Here is a 25311-nt window from a genome sequence, read left to right as displayed (position 1 = left end):
CACCCTGTTCTGTAGGAACCATCTATTGCCCAGAGGGTAGATTTGGGGGTCATGTTGAGCAGCTGCCCCCCAGGTCCAGCGGGCCGATTGGATAATGCACCTTGGTTAACGGGCAGCTGTTCTATGCTTATACTTAGAAGTGCGGTGACCCTGTGATTTAATGCATGTTCTTATCACAAGATGGTGTATCATGCATAAAAGATCTATTGATACGTCATATATTGTGATAACGAGATAAGATAAGGGACTGATTATAAACGTGTTATCCGTGTTTTGGGTGGTGGCCACTCAGAGCAATAAATACAGGATATGATTATTGTTTTGGGATAAATCGCACTGGTGTTCCTATCCATTTGCAGACACCACAGGTCACAGAGAATATTGAATACGAGCACCACAGGTTGGGAGCTGTGAGGAGAACATCAGGCCCTAGAGATGTTTACCAGCCTTCTGCAGGTGATGCGTGTCCTGGTAGCTCAGTGTATTACTTGGCCTGCGGCTGCTAAGATTATTCCCATTCAGTAGAGGGAGCGCTGTGGGCATCCTCCTCCTTAGAGGAGGCTAACCCTGCCCACATTGGGTTTGCTCTGCAGATGACATCACGGCTTGAAATATTCGCGTTTGCCCCCCCCACCCTCCCCGTCCACACCATCACCACTCAAGTAATAAAAAGACCAACAGTGGTTTTGTAGCCGTATCGAGCTTCTGGAATACCGTAAAGAACGTTTTACTTAAGGGGATAGCTGCACCAATAGCATAGCGGTCTAGCAAGCTTTGTCTGGTCGACTTGCTCCCAGCACTCTAGTGTGAGAATTACAGCGAGCTTCCAGCTGGTCGCTTGCCTTGAAAAAGCGGTTCTCCAAATAGTCTTGTGCGTGGAAAGGGATTGCGAGGAGGGCTGAGCAAGAAGCTTCCTGTCGGGTGTGGTGAAGACGACCTCTTTCGTCGGGAAAAGTTCAAAAACTTAGTTCGCAATGTCGCTCTCTGTACCCCAGAATGGAGTGAAGTCTGATGACGAACCCGTTATCGAGCTCTTTGTGAAGGTAGGACGTGAATCATTTTCAAGTGGCTGTCTTTCTAACGTTGCGGTGAGAAGTTGAATATTGGACGTTTCGTAGAAATATGTTGGACAACCTAAGACGGCTTTCAGTCGGTCATGTTTCTGTACTAAATACAGAATGAAGGAAGACATTTTCCTCGAAATGCATGGGACAGTTTTGAGGTGGGATAACCCTCAGGCGACTGATGGCTACCATTTGGTCACATTTTGCTTTGACTTCCCTCACAAACAATGCAAATGTCCACCCGTAGACTATGTCTAGATGATTCGTAATAAAATATACTGTAGCCTATAATATCTGTCTTCTGATCAGCCTCTGGCCATGTGGGCCGTAGAAACCCAGTGACAGATGATGTGCTAGTAGGGCGGATGCTGCTTTCTCCATCGCGAGAGAAAGGAAGCCGTTAACAAAGCTCTTATTGTAATAATTCATATTGGCTACAATGTAATGTGTGATGGCTTAAGTGTAGCCAGTTTTTATTAGATTTTGTGCATTTTTTTGTAACATTCTCTGATAAATGGTACATTGTATCCTCCTTCCAGCCTGCTTCCCTTATGTGGATAGGATCTCAGGACCTCCGGGCGGTTGAGGGTTGTTGGTCTGTGGAGAAAGCTACCAATTGCTGTGGAAATTGATGTTCGCAGCAATTTGATGATATCATCTTAAACATGTCACCAAAAGTCGTTGGCCTACACCGCAATATAACGAGGCCCTGGTAAGCTGTTGTGCAGTTATCTTTAGAGTTCTCACCAGAGAATGAAATGCAAAAACAGTTATGACTACATCTGCCCAGCTTCAGATAGCAGCTCGTCCTGCCTCTCAAATGACCTTTATGATAGTGATAGACTAGACACTAGTACGAGGTCTTCTTTGCTTGTGTTTTAAGTATTTGGAAAGTAATTGCACTCTCATTTCTAAAGAGCGCGCACCCCAGAAAAAAACAAACATCTGATATGGTATTGGACTCATCGTGTTTTGAAGTTCTCCTGCTTGTGACATGGCAGCAGTTTTTCCTTTCTTCTGCCTGTTGCTCAAATGCTCCTCAGAGCGGGAAAAGAGGCGAAAACAAGGACGGGGGGAGTGACGGGGGGAGTGACGTGGGGAGAGGAACGGGGGGAGTGACGTGGGGAGAGGAACGCTGGGAGGGGGGGAGTGACGTGGGGAGAGGAACGGTGGGAGGGGGCTATGCGCCTGAATTCAATTAGGGGGGGGCGGCGGGGGGGCGTCCCAAACCCAGAGCCTGCAACCAAACTTTATGGGTGGCGTATTGTAAACATAACCTTTCATGCAGTATTTCACACCGGTGACCGTGATCACTCCTGTTTCAGTCTGCACACAGTTCTGGGAACATGTTCTGTTCTAAATTAGCCAGACATCCAGTCACCCACAGTTCTGTCACGTAACACAAATACAGGCCTAGTTATGGTTATATTGTATGACACTAGTGTCTTTGGCTATTATTTTATTACTGTTCAGGCAAGTCTGTCAATGAGAGCCAGTGAAGAACAAATGCAAAGTGAAGGCAAATATTTTGTGTGGTTTATAATGTAGCCTATGTATTGTTTATTTACCAAAGGCGGGCCTGGTCATTGTTTCTTGTCCAGCTTTGTGCTGTCCAGTCTTCCGGTTGAGTGAACATATGGGAGCTGTATCTTTGTGTTCTCTACCTCTCGCTGTGGTCAGTCACCATCCAGAGGAGAGGTCTTTGTGTGGGGATGAGTGTTAAGCACATGTGTTGAGACAGTTTGCCTCCGGCCATGGGGGCCTCTTCCCGGGGAGGCCAGATGGGGACGTGTCAGGGGCAGATATCTTGGGGCGCCACCCCTTTACTGCCCTGCAGGCGCTACACCATCCCTGGGCTAGCCTCGGCTCTCCACTCCCTCCCCCAACCACCCCTCTGTTTGAGCATGCTGTATGCTCTTGTCTGTACAGTGCTTGTGTACAGAAGTTAATCCCTATTGTGTGTGTATTTGTGTGTGTGTCTTTCGCTGATGGGTGTGTGTGTGTGTGTCCTTGTCGGTGTGTGTGTGCGTGGTTCTATCTGTCTGTCAAGTGTTTGCATTCGGGCCGGCCCTACCCTCTGCATATCTGGCCAGTGTAGCTCTCTACCCTGGGGTAGCTACTGACATGTCCACATCCATTATTGATGCCCCAACATGTCCGTCATTGTTCCCGCTCTCTGCCGCTTCAAACGCGGCCGTGCGAGACAATGAGGCAGGCATGCACGTTGCTATAGGCACACCACACACTGGGCCTCTGAGAAACAGCTGATAACACCCTCTGTGTGCGCTCCGCATGGGCTGATGTAACAACTGTCGTGGCGCCGCAATACACCGAGCCCCCCTCATCATCCTGCCAACGCCTAGATGTCCTCTATCTCCATCTTGAAAGAGGAGAAAAGCCACAACTCTTCTGACCCGAGTAGCTGACTCGGGCAGATTGTGTGGAGTTTGTGAGGTTATATTGCCAGCCTTAAATCTACCCTCCACTGTTTACCGATGGGGTCTGCCAGATTACTATGGTAACGGTTTTGATTGTTTTCATCACAGAGGTTGTGGCGGCGAACTCTTGTGTTGTTAGTTGTTTTATTGCCTCTGGCTCCAGACAGATGATGCAGGATTCACCTGATGTGATCTGACTGTGAACAACCAACCTCTGATCCTCTGCGATTCAGCAGATTAATGATTGTCTGTCTCACATGAGTTGGTCCTAGTACAACGTGTGTGTGTGTGTGTGTGTGTGGACTCTTAAGAGGCTGTCGATCCTAGTTGGCTCACAACAGCTTGTTTACTCTAAACGGGCCAAGTTTGGAACCCAAATATATGCAAGCACAGGCAGAATTACACACTCGTATGGCCGAGGGGAAGAGAGATTAGAACGTCCACCACGCCTGGATGTGACTTTGTGAGATGATGTATGAAGGCTTCAGTACTTCATTACTGTCATGTTGACGGAACCAGACCCACCCTTGCAGAATTACTACATTTGAGTCTAGGCTAATTCATTTGAGCGTCTTCTCCCCTGGAGTGGTCTGAGTAAGGTCCAAACCCTTCGAATGTCCCCTCTTATTGATTTAGGTATTTCCGATTGAATTAAACCGACTGTTTCTCCAGTGAGAGCAGTTCAGGTTCCACAAGGTTGTTTCTTTCATTGGAGGCTCCTAACACATGGAGCTAACCAGCGTGGCATGCGAACCGGATGACTTAAGTGATTCTGATTTAAGTTCACGCTAGGACACGCACCACCATTCACATCCACTGATCTCTGGTTAAAGGGAGCTTATTTAGGCTTCCTCTAGGGCAACATCTCAGAATATCCCCTCTTGAAACACTTCGACCTTATGTAACCTCATGAAACGGGTGAGAATACAGATCAGCCTACAGATGATTTCAGAAAGGGTGGTTCTGTTTTGCCGATGTGCGCCGAGGCCGCGGTGCTGCTCGTTAAGACACGCCTCCACCCCCCTGTCAGGAGCAGGATCCGGGCCAGTAAACATCTTAAGAGACCCGTTCTTATGGCCCATTATAGCTGTCTGGTTTTCTTTACGCCTCTGAAAGAACTGCATGGAAACCATGGCGACAGAACCCTGTAGCGTACCAGTCTGTGTTTTTTAAAGCGCACCCCTGCAGTCACGTCCTCGGGGGGACAGCCTGGAGGTCAGAGACCTCTCCTTCCTTCTCTGGCCAGAGGGATGATCACGTCCTCGGGGGGACAGCCTGGAGGTCAGAGACCTCGCCTTCCTTCTCTGGCCAGAGGGATGATAACAGCTCAGGGTTTAGATGGACACTTCTGTGCCTGACCTCCTGTCTTTATGTAGTGGGTGTGGAAGGATGATACACTTCTAGGAAATCGATGAAGTAATAGTTCTGTAAATAGCTCTCTGACCGCCTGTCTATATTAGTCAGAGCCAGGATGTTTCTCCATTTTGTCCCTCTTAATTCCGTGACCAAGTCAGTCCTATTGTTTGACTCCCTTTGAGTGCTGGACCCTCAATTCATAGCGGGTACACGACTGGAAGTTAAACGATTTACCCTGCATCACAGTATCTAGGCAACCCGTGGCATGATTTAAGCAGCGACATAAAAACAAGTTGAACTTTTGTCTCCAGCCTGTTTGTCTGCATGTGATCCTCAATTTACCTCTGGTTTGCATGTTGACTGTCATCTTGTGTTTTATTTTTTTAATAGTAAAAATCAATATGGCAGTTAATTTTCCCCAGCACTGTAGGCTAGGGGGCGGAGTGAGCGTCAGTTGGTGGACAAAGATGAATGATGTGTTGTTTCTGTACAGCGCTCTAGCTTTGAACCGTTGTTCTACACCATGGACTTGCTGCTGCAGCATTTGGACTCAAGAGTACTTGATCATTATGTTCTGTCTGGACTGGGCCTCTGCCTCAAACGGACCTGTGTAGCAGTATTACCACACCATTAGTTCAGGGGGGTTCTTCTGATTGCCTTTCAAGCACTCTTTCCCTCATGTAGTTGGTGTATGAAAAACACAGTGTTACGTGCTGATGCCAACCTGTGCGAAAGATCCATCTTGATGCCTGTTTTGAGGAGGACGACGGTCCGTTGCTACCCAGGAAGCCCGGTTGTTCCACTGCTAATGAGGCATTTCTCCTTTGGCCCACTCAGGAATTGAGACTGATTTGTACTGAACTTATAATGAACAAGACTGGTGGTGTAGAGGCAGAGCCTGGAGAAGGATGACAATGTCGAGAAAGGGAGTACTTGAGGTACCATTAGCAATAATCTAGCCTATTGCTAATAAAGCAATGTTATGATTATCTGCTCCGCCTTGGGTCATTTTTAAGTTAATCGTCGTTAATCGCCTCTCACGCAACGGCTCAAATGTGCCAAGAAAAGTCCTCTCTTCTTCTTCATCTTTTGAGATAGTTGTTATCGTCCTCTCTCCCCCCAGGCTCGGGGCCGAGGGGCTATCCTTTTAAACAGTCCTCTCTGACATCACCTTTACGTCTCCGTTACACGCCTCCCTCAGAGGAGGGGAATGTAGCCGCAGGTCGGGCAGGGTAACCCTAGCTCTCTCAACACGATCCCCTCTGCTTGGGTTTCACACGCGGCGTCCCGCTCGGAGCTACGCGCTGGTTAAGTAAGCCACGGCGAGCCCCCGCTCGGCGTATAGATGACCCGCGCGCTCGCTGAGCACGGATAGGATGGCGTAGCGGGACGCAAACCAGACCCATTGTTCCGTCAAGTCATCGATGGCGCAGCGAGAGCGATCCCTCCCATCCGTCGTCTCTCTATTTCCCGTCGTGTCACGCGGAGACTCGTCGTAGCCTCTGGTGTCGGTTTGCGAGTGACCTACTGTAGTCACAGGTTAAGGCTACAGCTGTAAGGAAATGCTGCTCTTCAACTCGTGTTTAGGTTTCACAACCATGTTTGCGTGTTCGGGTTGTAGGACTAGAGACTGCGCTGTGGGTCAAAGTTGAAAGGTCAGGCACTCTGGCCAACTGGACCAACCGGTGGAAAACCTTGAAAACCAGTGATGGGGCTTGTGTTTGTTTGTGTGGCCATGGTGCCCAGGCGTTGTGCCATCCGGGTTTGGCTCCCGCCAGCACAGTCTAGCCGGTCTTTGAGCACCAACGGCTGGTTTAAAGTCGCCTAGACTGGAGACGTCCTCTCAACACTGATTAGCTTTAATTCCCGCCTATCGGGTAAAATAGGCCAAAGGTAGGATTTTCAAAACTACCATGTGTTGTTCGAGTGTGTTCCAGAGGAGCTGTGTGTGTGTGTGTGTGTGTGTGTGTGTGTGTGTGGACAGAAGAGGGGTGACGCATGGTGAACACTGCGGTGTGCGTCTGAGTCATCAGTCTGGGGTCTGATGTTGTGTAAAGAGGAGGAGGAGGGTCTCAACCCAGCTCAGCACAGACCTGCTGTTTGTGTTGGAACCACAACAGAAAGGGTGGTTGGTGTGTCATTCACCCCTTAAACACCTCTATTTTCTTTCTTTTGTCCTGGGGGGGGTGTGTCTCAATCCTTGTCTCCCGGGGGGTGTGTCTCAATCCCTTTTCTCCCGGGTGGGTATGTCTCAATCCTTTTCTCCCGGGGGGTGAGTCTCAATCCTTTTCTCCCTGCCTCACCTCACTCCCTTATCTTGAACATACTTTTCTTTTTAACTTATCAACCCGTGAGTGTCTCCAGCTTTCATCCGTGCTCCTGCTCTCACTCCAGCTGACCAGGCCAGACTTAGCGGATCCTCCTCTTCCTCTCCTCCTCTCCTCCTCTGCCTCCTCCTCTCCTCCTCTGCCTCCTCCTCTCCATCCTGCCTCCTCTCTGAGCCCAGGGCTGGGAGACGCCGGGTTTCCACGCTCTGACATTCACGTGAGTCAGAGCCGCACCAGGGTGTGATCTGTTTCCTGTAGGGCCTGACTCCTCCACACGCTGAAGTCTCTGACCACAATCCCGGCCCCTCCAGTCACCCACCAAACCTGGCCTGACCCGGCCTGACCCAGCCCGGTCCACACCGGGCCAGGCCCAGACAAACAGGCTCACACAAACCTGCTCTAGATACTTGACCTGGGCTCCAGGTCCAGTCATCCACCCAACTCAGCCTGACCCAGTCCTGACCCAGTCCAAGCATCTAGGCTACTTAGACCAGCTCTGGATTATTTGACCTGGAACCAGAACAGTACCGGCCCAGCACATCCCAGTCACCCATCCAGACCAGTCATGTCCCAAACCTGTCTCCAGGCTGGCCCAGACGGTAGCGTTGTTGTTACCATGACGTTGCCGTGACGTCCCTTCCCAGAGGACATTCCTCTAGTGTCGCCGGGCGAGAAAGCAGCTCTTATTTCCCGCCAGCTCCTTATTTGGTAAAAGCATGGCCTGAACTTACACAGCCCACCTAATTTAGAAGTGTGTGTGTGTATGAATGAGGGAGTGTGTGTGTGTGTGTGTGTGTGTATGAGTGAGGGAGTGTGTGTGTGTGTGTCTGTGTGTGTGTATGAGTGAGGGAGTTTGTGTGTGTGTGTATGAGTGAGGGAGTGTGTGTGTGTGTATGAGTGAGGGAGCGTGTGTGTGTGTATGAGTGAGGGAGCGTGTGTGTGTATGAGTGAGGGAGTGTGTGTATGAGTGAGTGACTGAGTGTGTGTGTGTGTGTGTGTGTGTGTGTGTGTGAGGGAGGGGAATGCATGGGCACGTTACTATAATTAGACCTTGGGCGCCAACTGGGAAAACTCTCCTCAGACTAAATAATACACATGCTACTGTTATCCTTGGTCGCTCGGTGTCACCACCCTGCTAGAGAGGACGGCTCTGGACCCAGTGACGAGGGCCCCCCCCCCCCTGCTAGAGAGGACAGCTCTGGACCCAGTGACGAGGGCCCCCCCCCTGTTTAAACAAACGCATGACTGTACTAAAACAGACTGATTAAGCAGAGGCGGAGCGGGATAGCTCTCGGTTTTTTATAGCGCCGATGTCCTCTGCCATAAAATGTTATGGGACACCTGAAGACGAGACCTTTGGTTGAGCCTCTGTTTACAAACGCCTCGCCGCATGTACACTCGCAGCTCACCATCCAGCCTCGGACCTCGCCTTCCTCCGGGCGGTCGTTCGCTCGCGCGGCGGCCTCGTGACCAGCGCCGGGGTGGAAGTGACATCATGGCGGGTGACCTCACCAGCCGGCGCCGGGGCAGGGCGGATGAGAGGGGCTGCTCACTGTCTGGAGTCGCTGTGGCCCTCGGACGCTCGGACACCCATCTCTCTCGGCTTCAGCGTGACTCACGCGACGGTCAGCTGTTGTCGCATGTGTCACCGAAATAGCCCGATATAGCCCGTTACACAGCCAGGGGAGAGGTTTCCGTCAATGCGGAATATCTGAGGAGTCCTCGTGGGACAGCATGATGCAACTGCTAGCAACTCCTTACAAATTAGAAAAGGAGCCGGATACGGGCTGTGCTACCGGGAATTCGGGCGGTGCTCGAAGTTGTGAAGGACGCGTGTTTGCTAACGCTTTAGCGCGAACGACGTTCCTGGCTTCAGTTCCCGTTAACGGCTCTTGAGTCACAGATGACCGTTTGTCGTCTGGAAACTGAACGCAAACTTAAGCACAACCGAGGCTCTTAACCTTCCTTATAAGGGGTTGCCCCCGAAATCATTTCTTCCTCCACTCGAAATTGTATTGGGCTGTTTTCCGTCCGATGACGTGAGCAGAACGGGCTCCACAAACAAAAGGGCACTGTGCTGCCTGGGTGTGAGCGCGCGTTCCTTACCAGCGTTCTTGACCGGCGTTCTGAAGAGGAACCCTTTTCTCAATGTAGCAACGCAGAGACTCTTCTAGAAGCACTGGATACAAGTCTGAGGGCCTGTTGAAGCGTGAAGGGGGGCCCTTCCACACACACACTAACACGCTCACACACTTGGAGCGAATGTCAGTGATGGACTGAATGATGCTATTGGGCCTTGTGGTAGACTTGACTTGTTTCTTCTCATTACTGGTCATGTTAAAGTGCTCTCTAACGTTTTCGATCACCCCCCCCCCCCCCCCCCCACACACACACACACAGGTGTACACACACACACACATAGGCACACTGCTCCTGGAATGGCCGTCAGCATCTGTGGAGGCTACAGGATGAGTAAGGCAGATGGCTGAATAGCTGTGAATATTATGTAGAAAGTGAACCGCCTCCCTGGAGTATAGTGCATAGTAGAAGCTCACAGTAGTGGATTCACTTGAGGTGTGTGTGTGTGTGTGTGTGTGTGTGTGTGTGTGTGTGTGTGTGTGTGTGTGTGTGTGTGTGTGTGTGTGTGTGTGTGTGTGTGTGTGTGTGTGTGTGTGTGTGTGTGTGTGTGTGTGTGTGTGTGTGTGTGTGTGTGTGTGTGTTGACCACAGTTGTGCTGGAGGAGACTTCGCAGCAGGAAGTGCACCTCTACACACCAGCGTCCTCGCTTAAACTAAACAAGGTGTCCTCCGCGGCGATGGTAGCAGGACATTTCTGGAATAGTTTCGGCCCCTCCTCCCTCCCCCCTCCGCCTCCACCAAGGGGCCCAGGATGAGGGAGAGGGGGGGCGGCGAGCGGCGGGCCGTCTGCTACTGAAGCTAATAATGTCGGGAGGGGTGTGGCTCGTGGGGCCTGCTTTCTGTCCCCCCCCCCCCTCCCAACTCCTCTCATGTCTCTCTCTCTTTTTCCATCTGTCCATACTCATCCTCGTCTCTGCGGTCCCTCGTTCAACTGTTGACGACGCCATCGACCACCTCCTCTCATGGTTTCTCTTGATCAACCCACCCACCCTCCTCTCTCTCTCTCTCTCTTCCTCTCTCTCTCTCCCTCCCTCCCTTTCCCCATCCCTCCCTCTCTCTCTCTCTCTCTCTCTCGGTAGCGACAGGCCCTCGTCCTCCTCTTCCCCCTTTCTCTCTCTCCCTTCTTCCCTCAGCAGATTATGTGCAGGGAGCAGGTCTCAGAAGCAGCTGGAGTTGAGGGCTTCTCTCTCTCTCTCTCTCTCTCCCTCTCTCTCTCCCTCTCCCCCTCCCTCCCTCTCTCTCTCTCTCGGTAGCGACAGGCCCTCGTCCTCCTCTTCCCCCCCTCTCTCTCTCTCCCTTCTTCCCTCAGCAGATTATATGCAGGGAGCAGGCAGTCTCAGAAGCAGCTGGAGTTGAGTGCTTCTCTCTCGCGCTCTCTCTCTCTCTCTCTCTCTCTCTCACACTGCAGTCTCTGGAAGAGAGAGTGCTGTGTCTGCCTCTGAGAGGGAGAGAGAGGGAGAGGGAGAGAGAGGGAGATGGAGAGAGAGGGAGAAAGAGAGAGATGTGTTTCTCAGCTGCTGCAGTGTGGCCGTTTTCTCTGACCACGAGGGGCTGTGGGGACGATGACCTCAGCTCTAATGCTGCCGACCGCCTTAATGGACTAAACATGGCCTCTGTGATCCTCATGAATTATCATGGATGTTGTTTTCATGTGGATATCCTAGTCTTTCATATGTTGTTCTCATGTCGCGGTCATTAATACAGGAGTATCGGATGCAGAACAACTCGATTCGGGGGATAGAACCTTTCCCCAAGCCACCCGGCATCTGAACCTGCACGAAAACTACCACAGGCGCGCATAGCACCTGCTGCACTTTATATGTGTACTACTTGTACTGTGTACAGTGTACTTGTACAGTACTACTTGTACTGTGTGTGTTGTGTGCTGTTGTTTTGATGTGAACCTGACACATTCCTATCAACTTATTGTTGACATGGCAAATAAATGATTGAATTGAATTATTGAATGAAGAGAAATGCTTTCCAAATGCAGACCTGTGATGTGGTCATCTCTGCCGTTTCGTTATCGGGGGCGTCGTGCGTGTCGTCGCCGTCATCGAGAACAAGGTCGTCACCGTGCCATGCTCCCGTTTCATTTCAAACCTTTATTTATACTCGTGAAGCACTGAGGTTTCCCTCATTTACAGTTATGACGAGTTCACACAGACACAAATCAACAAAGCAATGTACAATAATAATAATAATAATTAAAAACAGTTACAGGTTGAAGTACATCGGTCTAGAGCCATGGACTTGAACTCTGTGACTGAGAGAAGGACCTCAAGCTTTAGAGTCTGTTTTAAAGTATTCCATGTATAAGGAGCAGCTCTACCAAGTTCAGAATACATTGTATGAGTTCCAAAGTGGTGGAGTTGTATCAATAAGAGTATTGATAAGTATCGGCATCGATAAGCAATATGGGTATCGATGCCGGTATTGATAAAATCCTAACGATACCCATCCCTAATCGCTATGTTTTATGAATGTGTGTGTGTGTGTGTGTGTGTGTGTTTGGCGGGGGGATACAGAGAATAATCCACAATATCAGATAATGGTTTCTCAGATATACATGGTCTTTATTCCCAGGCGCTGTAAGGTCAGCCCATCTGAGATGATATCAAATCATATATCAGCACATCTGAGGTGATATCAGATCATATATCAGCCCATCTGAGGTGATATCAGATCATATATCAGCCCATCTGAGGTGATATCAGATCATATATCAGCCCATCTGAGGTGATATCAGATCATATATCATATATCAGCCCATCTGAGGTGATATCAGATCATATATCAGCCCATCTGAGGTGATATCAGATCATATATCAGCCCATCTGAGGTGATATCAGATCATATATCATATATCAACCCATCTGAGATGATATCAGATCATATATCAGCACATCTGAGGTGATATCAGATCATATATCAGCCCATCTGAGATAATATCAGATCATATATCAGCCCATCTGAGATAATATCAGATCATATATCAGCCCATCTGAGGTGATATCAGATCATATATCAGCCCATCTGAGGTGATATCAGATCATATATCAGCCCATCTGAGGTGATATCAGATCATATATCATATATCAGCCCATCTGAGGTGATATCAGATCATATGAGGACCTCCAACACAGACCGATCTAATCCAGCCTGTTCACACATCTCAGCTGTTCACACATCTCAGCTGTTCACACGGGCCCAGCAAGAGAGCAGGAGGATCAAAGGGAGAGAGAACCCACACTGGGAACACACACTCTCTCCCTCCCTCCTGTCGTCCGACAACCAGCGTCAAACAGCAGATAGGCTGTACACACCAGCAGGGTGTCACTGGAGAGAGAGAGAGAGAGAGAGAGAGAGAGAGGGAGAGAGAGAGAGAACATGCTGGAACAAAGTCCCTATTCATCCCAGGACTTGATTTGATTGTAGGCCTGGCCCCTGCTTTCGAGAAAGAAAAGTCGAAACAAAATGGTTTCAAGTTAGTTTTGTAGAGCCTATTTCCTCATCTGCTTGTTTTTAGTTCAAATGGCCTTTGATGCCCTCCTCCTCCAGGGCCCCTCATCCCCCCCCCCCCCAGCTATCTTGCAACACGTTTGCCGGTCCTTATCTCAGAACGTGGTGGTATGCAGCTATTTTAATTAGCGTCAGTGTGCCTTGTGCCTGGGCACATTCTGTACTCCCCTGGAACACTGAGAATAATTCATGTCACCACTAGAGAGAGAGGGAGAGAGGGAGAGAGAGAACACAAAAGACCAAGGATGGAGAGAAGGGAAGGTGATTTACAAGAAAAAGAGAAAGGGAAAAAAGTGAGGACTTGTTAGAGTATGGACTCTGAGAGGGGATGGCCTCCATTGGTCAGTCTGAATGGCGGAATACTGGGCATTCTGCTCTAGGAATGGACCGGCCCGAAGAATGACATTCCTCCGTGAGATCACGGTCCCCATGGAAGAGTCCATTGGCACTTGGAAGTCTTCTAAATCTGTCTTTGGAGGAGACTCTGGAATAGTGCTTGGGGTCAGCGTCTTCAAAGGTTCCTCCGCTGCTTATTTTCAACAAAACAAACTGCTTATTTTGAACAACGCCAGCGTTAGTCGGTCAGCAGTAGGCATACTCCAGGCTTCACTGTTTGCTGTCACAAGCAAGATCTCTCCATATCAATATCTCATTTAGCGAGGCTAATCGCTAATTACACAACTCATAAACATATTAGTGCTACATGAGGGACGGCCTGTGATTAAAATTTGGCAGGTTGTCACCCTCGATCTTTCTCCTCTCTCTCTCTTCTCTCTGACTCCTCCACACACACACACACACACAAACAACCCCAGGCCCATGGATGGACCAGGGAGAGGTGTGAAGGAACTAGGGAGAGAAGGAGGGAGGAGAGTGGATGAAGATGGAGGAGGGAGGAGAGGTGAGAGGGATGGATGAAGATGGAAGAGGGAGGAGAGGTGAGAGGGATGGATGATGGAGGGAGGAGAGGTGAGAGGGAGGGAGGAGAGGTGAGAGGGATGGAGGATGGAGGGAGGAGAGGTGAGAGGGATGGAGGATGGAGGGAGGAGAGGTGAGAGGGATGGAGGATCTGTGGTGGGATCTGGGGAGATCTCTGGTGTGGGAGGGTTCACAATATTACCTCACCCTTTTACTGCTGCGAGTGGAGGTGTGTGCGTGTGCACGTGTGTGGTGTGTGTGTGTGCATGTCCATTTTATATTCAGTTCAATACTCGACCCTGGTGCTCACCTAGGGGGCGGTAAAGGGAGCATCCCCTCCCTGTCTGGACACAGCGGTCACCGGTCAGTCTCCAGGCGCCAGCGCCCCGCTCTTCCACCTCTGCCGACCGCCTGGCGCCGCCCTCCGTCTGTACGAGGGCGCAGGGGGTCGCTCGGCTCGGTCGTGGCGTCTGTCTGTTTCGGCGACGCAATGGTGGAATGTGCTTCCAACTAGGGATGCGCGATATACCGGCAGTCAGATCGGTATCGGGCGATGTTGGTCATCTGTTAATATATCGGTATCGGTCCGATGTGCAAAACGGGGCCGATGTGAACAGACAATAATTATTTCTGTCTAGCTGCTGCCGTGTGTTTTTGAGAGGAAACAATGTGGTAAATTTATGATTTATCGTTTTTCTAGGATATTTTGGAAATGGAGACCGTATCCATGTGTTTTTCAGAAACTGATTATCATAGAAACTTGTTTTTATACAGAACATATCGACATTGGTAAATATTGGTTATCGGACATGACTGCAGTGTTAATATCTGTTATTGGTATCGGCCGAAATGTTCATATCGGTGCATCCTTACTTCCAACCAACTGCTGTCAGGGAGGAGGAGTCTAACCATGTTTCACAGGAGACTCCTCCCCCACCTCGTAATGCCACAACGGTTTCAATGTTACCCAATGTCACTTCAACCTTTGGTACTGTGTAATTAGTCCTCTTCCGTTCTGTAGCGCAGTGACTGCTGGCGGTACTTACAGTAAGAAGGCTACATGTATCTAAAGTAAGTCGCTTTGGATGAAAGTGTAAAATGTTAAGACTAAAACGTTACGTTACCCCGCCCACATTCACCTGTGAGGGCAGCCTAGCGGATTGTCTTGGTCGTTCGACATTGATTGTAGTTCTCACTCCAAAAAGGCCCCCTAGAAGGCCTTATAGTTGATGGACGAGCACAGTGGGTTAACTGGACTGACATAATATTATACTGTATGATATCTATATGGTATCTATATGGTATCTATATGGTATCTATATGGTATCTATATGGTATCCTGTATGGTATCTATATGGTATCCTGTATGGTATCTATATGGTATCTATATGGTATCTATATGGTATCCTGTATGGGATCCTCTACCCCTCTCCCACCGTCTCTGGGTGGGTGAGATCAGTCAGGTCATGAATGAGCAGAGGAGGAGAGACTACTCTGCTGTGTCCGGTCTCTCTAGAGGCTCCAGTTACACTCGGCCATCGGCACCCACGATTAATGGAGGCAGCAGGGGAAGTGTGCTGGAGCGTTTGACGCAGAGGTCAACCCTCTCTCTCTCTCTCTCTCTTCTCTCTCTCTAACGCTCTCTCTTTCTCTCTCTCTCTCTCTCTCTCTCTCTCTCTCTCTCTAAATCTCTCTCTCTCTCTCTCTCTAACGCTCTTTCTCTCTATCCCTCTCTCTATCTCTCTCTCTCTATATCTCCATCTCTCTATCTATCTCTCTCGCTCTCTATCTCTCTCTCTATCTATATCACTCTATCACTCTCTCTAACCCTCTCTCTATCTCTCACTCTATCCCTCTCTATCTATATCTCTCTCCATCTATCTCTCGCTCTCTATCTCTCTCTATCTATCCCTCTCTCTCTCCATCTCTCTATCTCTCTATCTATCTATCACTCTCTCTATCACTCTCTCTATCTATCACTCTCTATCTCTCTCTCTAGCTCTCTCTCTCTCTCTCTTTTGCCTGGGTGTCCAGGAGCCTGGCTGTGCTGTAGTCTGTGTGAAAGGATCATTGTCTGCTGTTCTGTATCTGTGCCCTTGGGTGAGTGCAGCAGAGGTCTGATAATATCAGCGTATCAGGACCTGTTCCATTAAAGGCCTCTGGACCGTGACTCGGCACGGATCAGCGCCTGAGACCCGTCTGTCAGCCTCCCGAGACACACGCAGTGGCGGGTCTGAACTGGGTCTGACCGCTCGCACGGCGAAAAGCTCTGGTCTGAACCGTGCGCCGCCGTGGTCGTACTCTGAGGCTCTCCAACACAGCTTTTTAGTCTTTCCGACGCTCTTAGTATGTTGGTCTCTATTACACTTTTTATTATGCTTACAATTTATTTATTTTATTTGTCTTTTACTATTTGTCTTATGTATTAAATTGTATTTTGTTGTGAAGCGCACTGTCATGTATGAAATGTGCTATACAAATCAAGTTTGATTTTGATAGTCATGCCTTCCCTGTGTACTGATGAGTAATATTCTCTCTCTCTCACTTTTTCTCTCTCTGTCTTGTTCTCTCTCTCTCTCTCTCTCTCTCTCTCTGTCTGTCTGTCTGTCTGTCTGTCTGTCTGTCTGTCTGTCTGTCTGTCTGTCTGTCTGTCTGTCTGTCTGTCTGTCTGTCTGTCTCTGTCTCTGTCTCTGTCTCTGTCTCTGTCTCTGTCTCTGTCTCTGTCTCTGTCTCTGTCTCTGTCTCTGTCTCTGTCTCTGTCTCTGTCTCTGTCTCTGTCTCTGTCTCTGTCTCTCTCTCTCTCTCTCTCTCTCTCCCAGGCGGGGAGTGATGGAGAGAGCATCGGGAACTGTCCGTTCTCCCAGAGACTCTTCATGATCCTGTGGCTGAAAGGCGTGGTCTTCAACGTGACCACGGTGGACCTCAAGAGGTGAGGGAGCGACACGCCCACCCCAAGCCACCCACGCACACTGCCCCCCCCTTACCCCACCCAGCCACCCACGCACACTACTCCCCCCTCCCACACACACACACACCCAGCCACACATGCACACCGCCACCCAGCCACACACACACACACACACACACACACACACACACACACACACACACATGCTGGCCCACTCCCCCCACAGCCAACCATTCCTCCCTCCACTGCTCCAAGAACTGCTATCCTGCCTACGGAGGACTCCTCTCCTCTCCTCTCCTCGTCTCTCCTCGTCTCTCCTCGTCTCTCCTCGTCTCTCCTCGTCTCTCCTCTCCTCTCCTCTCTCATGGTCTCCAGTTTTTCTGGGCCTGCCCACTAAGACCTCAGCGGCTGTGCAGAGCCTTTGATCCGGCCCCACCTCCGGCGCGCTCGCCGGCCCGACTGCTTATTTGGTTTTCCCATGACCTTTACCGAACCGGAGAGATCAGGAAAATAAACACGCTCCATTCCGGGGGAGGTTATTTGAGGTTTGCGCGCCTTCGCTCACTTCCTCCCTAGGATTTGAGCGGAGAAACATGTTATTTTTCTGCCCCGGAGCAAAAAAGCCGGATTAAAAGAAAGGGGTCGTCTTCTCGGCGTCTCCCTCCTGTAAGGGACACGGTTTAGTCTGTCCGACAGCTTTCTTCCCCCGCGCGTCGTCCGGCGCTGCCAGCTCCTCAACCGCCCCATTACTTTTCAGTTTTGTGCGTCATCTAAAGACTTCCTGACCGTTTTTCCCCTTCCCAGGGCCAAGGCCGGCGAATCGGGCCATTATTTCCAGCCGCGGCCAAACGGCTCCTACCGGAGCTTTTCGGCGTATCTCTTCGGTCGCCTGGCGAGCCGAACGGGATGTCGCTTCCGCGGCGTCGGAGGAGGAGGAGGAGGAGGAGGAGGAGGAGGAGGAGGAGGACGGCGGTTCCTTCCGTCGAAACTCTGACTAACGGCCTCTTCAACTCCTGCGGGGAATCTAGAGCTGGAACAACATGTACCCTCTCCCTACAGGGAGGTGTGCGTGTGCGTCCCTGTGTGTGTGTGTGTGTACGTGTATACACACGCGTAGTCACTTGCACACCCTCAGCCTGTGTTTTAATGGGGCGTAACACGCGCCGAGCTTCCAGAGGCGCTGTAGAAGGCAGTGAAGGATGTCCGTCCTCTTCCAGCGCCCTGTCTTCCCCCCCTGGACTCAAACACGCCTTTGTTCGTGTGACTCGCGAGCGCAAGCGCCCGGCTCTGCTGTGAAAGGACTGATACAGCCTGAGACGGGCTCACTTTTTCCATACAGGCGGACCAACGCAGACTGTGATCTCCAGGCAACAGGGGCACACGTGTCACTGCACAAGGGACTGTTTGTTGTGTCCTAAGGCCTTATGGGAATTTCCTCACTGCCAACTGCAGAGGATGTATTCGTGGAGCGCTAATAGCAGCGCTGTGATTCACGCAGTCGGATTCGAGACGTCGAATGGTTTTTGCGAAAGATAACGTTTCCCAATGTCGTTTTTGGCTCCCGCTTCGTCTGTCTGATTAATAAGATGAAAGCTTTATCTCGGGGGGGGGGGGGGGGTGCTCTTTCCACCCTCGAACCCCAAACCCCCCCCACCCCCAACAGCTCCTTAGAGCTGCCACCGGGGCGAGGGTGCTTCCTGTGCTCGTGCCAAAGAGCTGAGGTCATTTCCTGTTTTGATGCCCGTGGAACTGGCTGTGCTAGCGCCTGCTTCCTACCTCCTCCTCAGCGCTCCCGCTGCACCATGTGACTCTTCTGTAGGGGCGTGTCCACCTGATCAAAGAGGGCCGACGCCTCGCTGCGCCGGTCGGTTCCCTCAGTAGTTGCAGGTGGGATAATTAATGGAGACTCGGGTCTGTTGTGGTTCTGTTGTTGATTCAGATGTTCAGTTCCTGCGGAGGACAAAAGCATGACTCGGCGCATTGTGCTCCCCCAGTCATTCGTCACGTATTCATTGTGTGTGTGTGTGTGTGTGCGTGTGTGTGTGTGTGTGAGTGTGTGTGTGTGTGTTTTGCGTGCGCAAATCATCATATCTTGCCTCTCGGACATCTGGAACACAACGTGCTAGCTACCGAGAGCTGCTGATGGACGGAGGAATGTTGACATGCGTGCACACACACACACGCACGGACACACGCACGGACACACGCATGGACACACACACACACACGCACACACACGCACGGACACACGCACACACACGCACACACACACGCACGCACACACATACACACACGGACACACACACACACACGTGCAAGCCTGAGTGTATTCACACATGTACACACAAAAGACAGTTCAGTCTGTCTGTGCGTGTGTGTGTGTGTGTGCGTGTGTGTGCGCGCGCGTGCGTGTGTGTATGTGTGTGTGTGCGCGTGTGTGTGTGTGTGCGTGCGTGTGTGTGTATGCGTGCGTGTGTGTGTGTGTGAGTGAGTGTGTGGGAGGAAGGGCTGGAACAATGGACCAGAGCACTGGAGACCACAGCTCCTCCACAGATTGACAACTCAATTACGCGTTCGGTATTGACCTGTCCTGAGAAACCAATTTGAAACGACTAATGCGACGGCGCCATTTTACTGCGACAGACTAATATGTCGCTGGACTGAGCCTGAGGCCCCCCTCTCTCTTGCCCCCCCCCCCGACAGGAAGCCAGCAGACCTGCAGAACCTCGCCCCAGGAACACACCCGCCCTTCATCACCTTCAACGGAGAGGTCAAGACGGACGTTAACAAGATCGAGGAGTTCCTGGAGGACGTCCTCAGCCCACCCAAGTGAGTGGTCCGCCCCCTCACGCCCTTATATGGACACGACACACACCGCACTACTCCTGTGGGTACGCTGCACACACAAAGGATACTCTCTTGTTTGTGTCAGGTGGGGGGTGTCATCTGTGTGTGTGTGTGTGTGTGTGTGTGTGTGTGTGTGTGTGTCTGTGTGTGTGTGTGTGTGTGTGTGTGTGTGTGTGTGTGTGTGTGTGTGTGTGTAGGTATGCCAAGCTTGGCGCCAGGCACCCTGAATCTAACACTGCTGGGATGGACATCTTTGCCAAGTTTTCAGCCTTCATCAAGAACTCCAAGCCAGATACCAATGAAGGTGAGCTGGCAAGCTGCTGAATCAAAAATATTCTGATGCAACACACACACACACACACACACACACACACACACACACACGCACACACAGGCTAGTTCCAGGAGGGGACCAATACCCAGAGGTCTTGAATTGTGTCAGGCGGAGAGAATTCACTGGTTGCTAGGCGACAGTGGTATCCCTCAGGTGATTGGTGGGTGGGCCTGACTCAGGAACACAGGGCTTTTGTGTGTCTTCGGGGGGGGGGGGGCACTCTCTTGTCCCCAGACCCCTTCCTGCCACCGCCCCCATGTCACCTGGGGGGTTCCCAGAAAACAACTGGACCGCCCCGAAACTAGGGATGGAAAAACAACTGTTATAATGATAAACCACAATAACATTTGATTACATTTATGGTGATAAAATTCTCATTAAAACAGTGTTTGATTACCATGCTCACTGTAAATACTGTCCAGCATCAGCTAGCAACAGTCTCCCAGACGCATTATTTTAATATTTATGCAAACAAAAAGTGCATAGTGCTGTTAATTTTATTTGTGGTTTTCAATATAAAACTTGGCGAAATTATTTCAGTGTGTGTATCAGTAGTTTTTGAACATTTTCAGCACCTGTTAATGATACCGCCATAATACTGATGACCGTGATAATTTTGGTCACGATAATCGTGATGTGAATATGATTTTCATACCGTTACATCTCTACCTGAAACCAACAGAACGAAAGAGAGAGAGAGAGAGGGAGAGAGAGGGAGAGAAAGAGAGAGAGAGAGAGAGGAAGACGTTCCTGGTTGAGAGCTCAAAGCCAGATGCACCTCCTCCAGTGTGCTGGGTCTAACAACCCTTGGAAAGCATGCTGCTAGATAAACAGTCCTGATCTGGCCCAGTAGATAAGATGCTGCTGGAGTGATAAGAACATCTTCCTCTTCTGAAGGGCTTCATACGACACAGCGAAGGACCTCGCATTACAGTATAAAAGCTTTGACTCTGAAGTATTGGCTTGTCATCATCTTTAAATTAGAATCATCTTTGTACAGTATGCATATCCCATATTGAACCACAATAGCAAAGTGTTGAGTGAAATTTATTGTAGTTTTATGGCCATTCTCCTCCCTGGAGAAATATTGACTCAGTGTGACAGCGTTGGCTCAGAATTCCTCCTGGGCTGTGTGAGTACTGTTCTAATGTTGGATCTCATGACTGAATGATAAGTCATGTCCAGATATAAACGTATTTCCATGACAGCTGCACTGTGAAATGCAAAGCAGAACATGCTCAGTCATGCTGTCCTAAAATGGGAGTACCGCTCTAGATATATGATGGGATATTAAGTTGTCCTCTTTTGAGGGGTATAAAACTGAACAAGATTTGTGATGTAAACTAAAAATGTCTGTCAAAAACAGGTGGCCAGAGTTTTCCTTTAGCACCAGTTATGTAGTCGTCACACTATGAAATGCTGCCCTCAGGTGGCGGGCTGCGGAATAGCAGCTGTTGGACAATTTTTTTTGACGAGGTCCTGACTTTTTAAGAGTATCTCGTCTCATCTGGGCTGAGTTTCCCAGAGGCATCGTGCTCAGTTCTTGTAATGCTGGTTTTTCCGCCCCCGTGTGTCGTAGGCCTGGAGCGGGGCCTGCTGAAGACCCTCCAGAAGCTGGACGAGTACCTGCGCTCGCCGCTGCCCGACGAGATCGACCAAAACAGCATCGAGGACGTCAAGGTGTCCTCCCGCAAGTTCCTGGACGGCGAGGAGATGACGCTGACCGATTGCAACCTGCTGCCCAAGCTGCACATCGTCAAGGTCAGGACACCCCCCGGCGTTGCCCGCGGCGCATTGCCTTGGGTGTTCGGGTCGCCCGTATGGCACCGTTTCCATATGGTCAGTTTCACAGTGAACTCTGTCCAGCGTTGGTTAGCTGACGTTGTCTATTTAATGTCCCTCTTTCCAGGTGGTGGCCAAGAAGTACAGAGGCTTCGACATCCCCAAGGACATGACGGGCATCTGGAAGTACCTGAACAACGCCTACACGCGCGAGGAGTTCACCAACACCTGCCCCAGCGACAAGGAGATCGAGATCGCCTACGGAGACGTGGCTAAGAGGCTGGTCAAGTAGGCCCCGCCCCCAGCTGCCCCCTACCCCCCCAAACCCCCCCCCCCCCCCCCCCCCCCCCCCCAGCGCTGGGACTAGTCCGTTCACACACGACACGGGAAAGAAAAACGATGGGACTCCTTTCCTTCTCTCATTCATTGCATGAATCCATTCTTCTTTTTTTTCTCCCCCCTCCCATTTTTATGAAGATATATGAAGAAGCGACGGCGGAAGGTCACTGATGATCCATTGTTAATTGCTTTGTATAATTTTCCCTTTCTGTTAAGACGAACGTTGCGAGGCGATTTGACCGGCAAGCCAGATGACGCTAGAGGGCTCCGTCAGCGTCGGGAGTGCTGATTCACACACTCCCTAATAAGTGACCTTCAAGTTGACCTTCTGTTTTCCATACGGAACCGCGGTCACACAAGCTGTTTATGTTTTGTTTCTATCTTGTCTGTTTTGATAATGATCGGGCTCGGCCTGCGACGAAAGTGATACGCTGATCGTTTCGTTTTCTTTGGCTTAAGAAGTGGTTTAAACAGTGTTGAAGCTTTAGTGTTTTTGCCTGGGGTGTCTGGGGAAAGAGGCGCTCATTCAGCCGGACCAGAGGATGATGACACACAGCTTCATGATGCTTTGCTTTAAATTTTGCGCTCCTCAAATGAATCGGAGCGACTGTAATGCGGGTCTGAGGCGACATGTCACACATGCTCTGATTTCACTTCTCATCATGACCTTGTGTATATGGACAGACACATGTAATCCGTGTGCAAACACATGCTAGCTCAACTTAGGGTAGGCTTCTAGAAACTTCCCTGCACCAGGTGCTTAGAGCTAAGATGTTTTCAGCTCAGGAAAATAAATGGAACCTGAGATCCATTAAAAATATTGGACTTTCATGTAGCTAACGGAAGCATTTGAGCTTGTATGGAATTACAAACTGCGTTGCCTCAATATAACGTTTCCACATAAACACTGATATGCTTAGCAGCAAGTCTCTCGTATATTACCAGAAACTAAGGCGACGGTTGCTCCCTTCTCTCGTAAGGCATGGAGGGAAGGCTTGTGTTGTGCGCTGGAAGCAGTGCTTATATTACACCTCACTGACCGAAAAGGGCACATTATTCTGGTCATACTGTGGATAGGATGACCGCTATCTGAACAAGAGAAGTCAAAACCACACACTCTCTCTTCTCTCTCTCTCTCGTAGCACACGGTAGGACACTAATGTGCGGTCAGGCACCAGGAAAGGTGACACTAAAGATATTTATGAGGAAAGATGTAGCAGAGAGGATCTGAGTAACGGAGTGACTTTCTAGTAGGATTTCGTTTTCTCTCAACGTAGAACGATCTCAATGGTAGTGAATGGATACTGCCGTAGTTCCAAAAGTGCTTTAGTGTGGATAAAGCACAAAAAAAAAACATGTATGTTTGTCCCCAGGTTCGCCATCTTTTTCAGACATTTGTTATGAAACAAATTTGATAAAAGGAATTGTAAATATTTTTGTTTTGATTGTTCAGAGTTCAATGTGTAAATTTTATACATTCATCGGTTTTGACTTTTTCTGGGGGAAACAGGCCTTTGCTTACCTGCTGAGGTTTGGTTTTAATTCTAGAAAACATCTCCCTTCTCTGGCCTTATCAGGGGTCTCCCTTCCTCTCCGTCAGTGTACGAAGAAAAGTTCCTGACTACAGTATGTCATGGCTTTTTTTTTTTTTTTTTTTTAACAATATTGACATAAATGAAATAAACCTCTTCTTGGCACTCTTGACTCTCGGTTTTGAATTCTTGCGATACAATCTACTGGCTGTCATTCGTGATAGATGGCAAACAGAGAAACCGGACTAAGACGTGTTTGTTTGGAGGACTGACACCCGGCTGGAGGTTTCACCACAGAGGAATGTCTCAAGTGGGTGCCCACCCACCCGGCCTCCCCCGCCTCCCCCCCTGGAGATGCCCTCCCATCCAGCCGATGAGCTTTCCCAGCACGCTCCTAATTCCCCTCTGTTCTGCAACACAAACAAGCCCATTCTACTGGCTGATCATTCCCAACGCTTGGAGAGGTGTGGGGGCGTGCGCGTTTGGGCGCCCTCCAGATCATTAAAGGATCGCGTTCCACTCCCAGACATTCTCTGCTCTCCCTCCCGGAATAACGGGGCCTCGCTCCCTAGCTCTGCGAGAGGAAATCCACCCGGACGTAAACAGACGTGTGTGTGTGTGTGTGCAACCAAAACAATGCTGGCTATCATTCAGACCACACACTCATTAGAGCCGAGGGTTTTAGTGTAATTGGGCAATGAGGGTGACACCAGGAGTGGTTGCTGTGTGTGCCTGTCTGACATGTTACTGTAGTCTGGTGCTGAACAGGGAGAGAACAAGGAGGCAATATAACACTGGCCAACAGAGGGCGCCAGTCACCATGGCCTGCACGGATCTCCTGATACACAACTAGACAACTGACTGATGTGGTAGGTAACCTATGCATGTGGAGCAAGATACTTGACATTATAGGCCTACGTTTATTTACGTGTCAATGGGAATAATAGAGTATCTACACTTACTGAACTTGAATTTAGTCTCCATTGTATCTGGAACCCTGATCTAATTCATTATCAAAACAATGGTTGAGCAATTAACATTTTCTCTATAAACATGCCTCCTAGTAGTCCGCTTCTAGCAGCAGCATACTATAGCTGTGACTCAGCAGATAGGAGGGTTGTCCAATGATCGCGGTTCGAATCCCGGCTCCTCCTGTCCACCTGTCGAAGTGTCCTTGGGCAAGACACTGAACCCCAAATTGCTCCCAATGAGCAGGTTAGCACCTTGCATGGCAGCATTGGTGTGGGAATGGGTGAATGAGAGGCCATTGACAAGCACTTTGGATAAAAGCACGATATAAGTGCAGTGCAACATCAAATGCCAATCAATTTTTTTTCTCGTGTTCATCTGTGTTGGCATGGGTAGTAAGTGGTATCTTTGAGAGCATAGTACGGTCTTATTTCTGTGCTTGGCAAAGCCTACGCTCTTATCCTGGGCAGAGCTCGTTCGGTTTGCACGTTTCACACAACACCCATTTATACAGCTGGATAAATATTTACTCTAGTGAAGTACCTCGCTCAAAGGTACATAGTGATGTCCCAACTCTGCTTTAAACCTCCAGCCCTCCGGTAAGCTAGCATTCTTAACCTTACTGAACACCTGGGCAGTGATAGGCTCGCCTACCTTTACCTTTTGGTCATGAGCAACACTGCTATTTCATTCCTTTTAGTTTATTAATGATATAATTGTTATATATAATACACATTATTCAAACAGTGCACATATAGCCTAATGAACATTAGGTCCTAATATGGATATTGGTCTCCTGAAAACCTTGGTTGCCTGAAAATCTACTCTTTCACAACA

General features: G+C 49.7%; 1 protein-coding gene across 1 annotated transcript; it reads left to right on the top strand.

The window, feature by feature from the left end:
• The first annotated feature begins 661 nt into the window (after positions 1-661).
• clic4 (chloride intracellular channel 4) lies at positions 662-23670 on the top strand. Its single transcript, XM_084438763.1, has 6 exons — positions 662-1043; positions 16583-16692; positions 19375-19500; positions 19716-19822; positions 21432-21613; positions 21762-23670. The coding sequence occupies exons 1-6, from the start codon at positions 975-977 to the stop codon at positions 21924-21926; spliced, it is 759 nt and encodes a 252-aa protein (XP_084294889.1). The 5' UTR covers positions 662-974; the 3' UTR covers positions 21927-23670.
• Positions 23671-25311: the final 1641 nt, after the last annotated feature.

Source organism: Borostomias antarcticus (genome assembly GCF_949987555.1).
Source record: "Borostomias antarcticus genome assembly, chromosome: 5".
NCBI lineage: Eukaryota > Metazoa > Chordata > Actinopteri > Stomiiformes > Stomiidae > Borostomias > Borostomias antarcticus.
This window is presented reverse-complemented; position numbering and strand designations above follow the sequence as displayed.